Raw genomic sequence first — 6,538 nt, forward strand, 5'->3', positions numbered from 1 at the left:
ACCGCCGCCCTCTCCACATCGTCGAGGCAAAGGTGTTCGCCCAGCTCGATGCGGGCGAGAAGGACCGCGACGAGATGCTTGGCACCTAGACATGTCAGGGTGCCGCTCCGCCTTCCACGAGCTCGACACCCAAATCCGCGGCGGCGTCAAGTTCGGGGACAGCTCCATGGTGCCGATCGAGGGCGCCAGGACGGTGGTGCTTGAAGGCAAGGGCGGGGAGAATAGCCCATCACGTGGGTGTACTTCATCCCGAGGTTCACCACTAACATAGTGAGCCTCGGCCAACTCGATGAGAGCGGCTGCAACGTCCACATCAACAACGGCACCTCCGCATCCGCGACAAGAAGACGCTCCTCCTTGCTAGGGTGAGGCGCTCGATGAATCATCTCAACACCCTCTGAGTGCAGATTGCCCGGCCCCTATGCCTGGCAGCTCGACACGACAACGGGCCGTGGCTCTGGCAAGAGCACTACGGCCACCTGCACTTCGACGCACTCCAGAAGCTGGCCAGGGAGAAGATGGTCATCAGGCTTCCTCACGTGGAGCACGGCCACCAGCTTTGCACCGACTGCGTCACCATCAAGCTGAAGCGAAAGCCAATCCCTGCACAGGTGAAGCGGCGCACCGACGGCATCCTCGACCTGGTCCATGGTGATTTCTGCGGACCCATCTCTCTAGTGACTCCGGGAGGAAAGACATTCCTCCTGCTCCTTGTCGATGACCACAGCCGCTACATGTGGCTGTCCCTGCTATCAAGCAAGAGCGAGATGTTGGCAGCAGTCCAGCGGTTCCAGATGCAAGTTGAGGTGGAGACAGGGTGCCATCTGCGTGTCCTGCGCACAAATCATGGGGGTGAGTTCACCTTAATCGTGTTCGAGAAGCACAACACCAAGCACAGCATCAAGCGTCAGCACTCCACACCGTACATGCCTCAACAGAATGGCGTTGTCGAGCAGAGGAATCAGACCATCGTCACCATGGCGCGCAGCCTTCTCAAGGGCAGAGGGCTTCACGTGGCGTTCTGGGAAGAGGCTGTCACTATGGCTGTCTTCCTCCTAAACCGGGCGCCCACCAAGAGGGTGGCGGGCAAGACACCGTTTGAGGCATGGCACGGGCACAAGCCAAATGTGGAGTTCCTGTGCACATTCGGCTGTGTCGCATACGTCAAGACGGCACGCCCGCACCCAAAGAAGCTCGACGACACGAGCGTTGCGATGATCTTCATTGGCTACAAACTGGGTGACAAGGCATGGCACTTCTACGACACAGCGGCACGGCGAGTGCCCGTGTCCCGCAACGCAGTGTTCCAGGAACACGTTAGTTGGAAGTGGAGCGAGGTGAACGACGACGAGCTGGAGCATGGCTCAAAATTTGTCGTTGACTACGTCGTGGAGGAGGCCATCGGTGGCAACTAGGGGGCATTGAGACCATCATCTGAGGATCACGCACCCGCATCAGCAGCATCCTCAGGCACAAGCATGGCAGCAGTAACGGTAGCACCAACGCCTTCACCGCCAATCTTCATCACGCCGCCACCAGATGCCGACAACTACCTTGACTCCGACAACGACGACGTCACGCCCAGTACTGCACCATCAACAACATCCTCGGCCCGGCCACACCACCCGGCCTCGCACCTCGCAACCTCGATGCCGAGATTTTCCTACAGATTGGGGAAGAACCCTGGTCCTTTGCTGAAGCGGAGTAGCACGAGTCGTGGTGCCGAGCCATGCTCGAGGAGATCGACTCCATCAAGAGAAACCACACCTGGCACCTCGAATCCCTGCTAGCCGACCACCGGCCAATCGGCCTCAAGTGGGTAAACAAGGTGAAGAAGAACAGCACCGAGGAGGTCGTGAAACACAAAGCCAGGCTCATCGCCAAGGGGTACGTGCAGCAGCAAGGGGTGGACTTTGAAGAAGAGTTTGCTCCCATGGCACGGATTGAATCCGTCCGTCTGCTGCTAGTGCTTGCACACAGGAGGGTTGGCCGGTCCACCACATGGACGTGAAGTCCGCATTCCTTAATGGGGAGCTGCAAGAGGAGGTGTACGTACGCCGGCCTCCTGGCTTCGTCATCGAGGGCCAAGAAGACAAGGTGCTGCTCCTCGATAAGGCATTGTACGGACTACGTCAAGCTCATCGCGCCTGGAATGCCAGGCTTGATCAGACCCTCCGTGCCCTCGGCTTCAAGCACACCATTTCCAAGCACGCAGTGTACGCCTGCGTCCACGGTGCATCCTGGCTACTCATGGGCATCCACGTCGATGACCTCATTATCATCGGCGATGAGGATAGCAAGATCGACAACTTCAAGCTCGAGATGAAGTCCCAGTTCAAGATGAGTGACCTCGGGTTGCTCAACTTCTACCTGGGAATCGAGGTGAACCAGAGGAGCGATGGCATTTGCCTCTCCCAGACGGTGTACGCATGCAAGGTGCTCGACCAGGCAGGCATGGGCGGCTGCAATCCCAGTCACACTCCCATGGAGCCCAGGTTGAAGCTCAGCAAGATTAGCACTACCCCACCGATCGATGCCACCGAGTATCGCAGGATCGTCAGCTCCCTGCGGTACCTAGTGCACACGAGGTCTGACATCGCCTTCGTCGTGGGCTATGTTAGCTGGTTCATGGAGGGCCCAACCACTGAGCATCTCACTGCGGTGAAGCGGATCCTCCATTATGTTGCAGGGACGATCGACTACAGCTGCCACTACAAGAGGACCGGAGCTTAAGCAAAGTTGCTTGGGTTCACCGATGCAAACATGGGCGGCGACATCGACACCCGAAAGAGCACCACAGGAGTCCTGTTCTTCTTTGGCCCGTGTGCGGTGAGCTGGCAGTCACAAAAGTAGAAGGTGGTGGCGTTGTGATCCTGTGAAGCGGAGTACATTGCAGGGACGATAGCCGCCTACCAAGGAACCTAGTTGGCACAGCTCCTCTCCGAGCTGAGGAGTGAGCAACGCAAGAAATTCACTTTGGAGATGGACAGCCAATCGGCAATTGCACTCAGTAAGAATCATGTCTTCCATGAGAGAAGTAAGCACATAGATGTTCAATTTTATTTTCTTCGAGATTGCATCGGAGATGGGAGGATGGATGATGAACACGTTCGTACTGAGGAGCAGCTTGCTGACATCCTAACGAAGCCGCTTGGACGAGACAAGTTCTGTGAACTGCGCGTCCAGCTGGGAGTCGCCAAGATCGTCAGGGAACAACAAGTTTAGGGGGCGAAATGTTAGCTCGTTTAAACTTGTGTTCAAAGTTATCATTGTTAGTTTGTTTGTTAGGCTTGTGAGCTCTGAGTTCCAGCTTTACCGGACCAGAGTGCGTTCTGTTGGTCCGCCTAAGACGTGCACGTTCACGTCGTGGCGAGTGGAGTCCGCGTCGCGCGGCATGACACGGAGTGCGGGATGGCACACGCGGTGCGCGGGTCATGGCGCGCGCATGCAGGGGAGGCTTAGACCAAGCCCTACCTTTCATTTGCTTTGATCATTTGTAATCAGCAGCTATAAATAAACATAGACAGAAAACATCGCGAGTTATTACACGGCACAAAATCCACAGAGTCCTTTGCGTTCTAGCGCTTGCGATTCTTGTTCTTGAGCGCCACCTGCTCTTGGCCGGAGAGAATCCGGCTGACACCAAATATTTCTTCTGACTGTGATTGGAAAGCTGTTTGGAAACTGGAGGTTCCCCCTAAAGTACAGGTTTTCTGGTGGAGAGTACTTCATGAATACCTCCCGACATGCCATACCCTGTATAAAAGGCATATTAAACAGACTGCGAATTGTGAAGTCTGTGGAACATCGGAACAGACAATTAAACATGTGCTCCTGGATTGCACAGTAGCGAAGTGCTTCTGAAACAGTGCTAGAGTTCTCACTGGAGTTAAAATCCCACGACTACATGATGCGACATGGGCGTGGGACCTTCTCCAGCCAGATATCTGCCCTAGAAGGAATGCAGCTATAATCCTGTGTGGTATGTGGTCGCTGTGGACACTACGGAACAAGCGGCGACATGGCGAAGTGCCACTTCTTATGTGGCGAGCTGTGGAATGGGTGCGTGACACGGCGTATGACCTATGGCACCTGCTGCATCCAGTAAAGAATCAAATGGAAAAGGTTAATTATCAATGGAAGAAACCGATGGAAGGGTGGTATAAATGCAATGTTGATGGAGCGTTCTTGGCAATGGATAAACTGGGGCAACAGGGGTGGTTCTGCGTGATCACGATGGTCGCTTCCTGGCAGGTCGTGCAGCCTGGCATGAGAACTGCCGTGACGCTATGATGATGGAGGTGTTAGCTTGTAGAGATGGCATACTGCTGGCCAGGCAAGTTGGTGTCGCCAAAATCTGTCTGGAGACCGATTGCCTGCAATTAGTAAAGCTGTGGGAAACAATTGATGCACATAGGTCTGCAGTTAACCTGATTCTTCGTGATTGTTTGTGCAACTAGAACTTGTAATAGGGTGGCTCATGTGAGTGCTAGACAGGTCTCACGCGATCATGTTGCGGAGGAGTGGCATGTTAATCCCCCGCTGGTGTTGCGTGACCTGCTAGCGAGTGATTGTAACCAGGCTTTGATTTAATCAATGAAGCTCCTGTTATCTCAAAAAAAAAGTATGTGCAATGTACGTAATCAAGATTTGGTTTACAGCGACGACGTGTAAGGGTACAAAAAAAATTACAGTGTCCTTCTCCTTTGGTGGGTGCGTTTGCTCCCAATTGTGAGAGTTCCTTTCGTTGCCAACTAGTAGCATAAAAGAAAAGGGACAAAATGGAATCTGATAGTCTGATTGAAACACAGCAAAGACGAGGCTGTCCAATTCAAAGGAAACGTAACAAGCACAAAAAAAAAACACATGTACCTGATTGTTCCTCGATTGGATTTTTGTCAACTCATTCCTGCTCATCTTTCCCCTGTGCCTCTGAGCAATAAACAAAAAGGAAGATAAGGTCGAAATCAGCATCGTGTTCAAGGAAAATTTGTCCGCACTCCTTTCTGCTGTGACGCATCACGGGACTGGCGACGCTTACCATGGAGGTGGGCAGTTGATGGTTTCGTGCGCGACTCGGCCACCTCCTTCCTGCTGCTGGGTTCCCCCATTCCCCTGCTCCCGGCATCTATACTACGAGCAAATACGCAATTCCATCATTTAACACAATAATCGAAGCGAAATGTTTTACAGAAAAAAATGAAGTAAACCGAATCTCGAATATATACCGTGCTCTTGATGGCTTCCTTTTCGCCTTGCATCAACCGTTTTAGCTGTGCTGATTGTTGTAGCCTCTGCGTGTGAGCACAAAAGAATCTTGTGATAACCGGGTAGCAACAATTCCCCGTTCCTCGAAAGCTCCTACAGTTCCTCGAGTCTATGCCTAACTCAGAAAGCGCAAAGAGATTCTGGTCACAAAAGACGATAAGAGATTACCATGTGGGTTGTAGCTCAACTGTGCAGAGGCCATCACAAGTAGAGCAGCACCAGCACCAGGCCCAGGATAAGTCCGCATCCAGCATAGCCACTCCGCTTCTTCCACGGCATCGACGACGACCGGGCCGTGCTCCTCATTGTTGCCGCCAGTGCTTCGATTCACATAATCTCCTTTGCAGCATCCAGCGGAAGTATACGAGCCTGATAAAATTTTGGCAAGCTAAAAGTTGGCCAACAAAGTTACCAATACTTTGGTAAAATAGGTGTGAGATATGGGCAAATTTTGATAACAAATCAAGTAGTGGTCAAAAGATTGGCTTACCAAAACTTTGACATGTCAAAATTTTGGCATCAAACCAATCAGGCTATATGCGGCTATGCATTTGGTTGCTAGTTGATCTCTCTTCGCCGCAGAACAACCATAGATATTTTCTTAAGAAGGTGTTTTCCCATCTTCATTTCAATCTGACACTTTGACAATAGGACACGGGAAGATCCTCGAACTTTCACAAGAAAGCGAAGAAAGCGAAGAGAAGCAAGCCACACGCAAGCCCGTGGCCAACGCTAGTTCTACTTATTCTTTTTTTTCTGTTTTTTCTTAGAGAGAGACAGTTCTATTTATTCCTTTGACTTGTATAACATACACAACACGACTATATACGTACTTAAAAAAATTTGGAGGCTACGATCACCAGTCCAGGTGTCACGGAAAACTCACCGCGAACATTACCAATGATTCCATGGCAGGAGCAGAAATGATAACCAGGCGGGCCATACTGTTCAGTAGCAGTTCTAAAGAAAAGCTTGTTCAGTAGCAGTAATTACTAACTTAGATAATGCTAGATTCAAATTTAGCACAAATATACTGTAGTTCCCTGTCAAATTCCTACAAAAATTAGACCGAACTTGCAGAAAACCAGTACAAGAAAAATTATGGAAAGTTTTTAATTACCAGGAGTGTTCTCTGGTGACAGGTGACGTTTTGGGCAAAAAGTTTTAGGGTGAAACTTGAGATTGGAAAAAAAAAGGTATGTTTGTGATACGTAGGAACCTCCTCTGCATCTTGTGATGGCAAAACTATTATCTGTTTTGTAGCCGGCTC

At 51.3% G+C, this 6,538-nt stretch overlaps 1 protein-coding gene across 12 annotated transcripts; it reads right to left on the reverse strand.

Moving 5' to 3' along the window:
- Positions 1–3,458: 3,458 nt before the first annotated feature.
- On the reverse strand, positions 3,459–5,961 carry LOC117851856 (uncharacterized). Of its 12 annotated transcripts, none has more exons than XR_004639659.2 (5): positions 5,437–5,961; positions 5,229–5,294; positions 5,042–5,128; positions 4,431–4,932; positions 3,459–4,361 (listed from the first exon to the last, which is right to left on the reverse strand). XR_004639659.2 is itself a non-coding variant. In XM_072293174.1 (5 exons), exons 1-4 carry the CDS (start codon positions 5,513–5,515, stop codon positions 4,904–4,906), a joined length of 261 nt encoding a protein of 86 aa, XP_072149275.1. In that variant the 5' UTR covers positions 5,516–5,957; the 3' UTR covers positions 3,459–4,092; positions 4,873–4,903. The 12 variants fall into 12 exon arrangements, 7 of the variants coding, with proteins under 7 accessions (XP_072149275.1, XP_072149273.1, XP_072149272.1 ...); XR_011898032.1 differs by having other exon boundaries at positions 3,459–3,756; positions 3,885–4,932; positions 5,437–5,960; XR_011898031.1 differs by having other exon boundaries at positions 3,459–4,932; positions 5,437–5,656; positions 5,759–5,958.
- Between the last annotated feature and the right edge of the window lie 577 nt (positions 5,962–6,538).

This window comes from Setaria viridis, chromosome 4, assembly GCF_005286985.2.
Source record: "Setaria viridis chromosome 4, Setaria_viridis_v4.0, whole genome shotgun sequence".
Classification (NCBI taxonomy): Eukaryota; Viridiplantae; Streptophyta; class Magnoliopsida; order Poales; family Poaceae; genus Setaria; species Setaria viridis.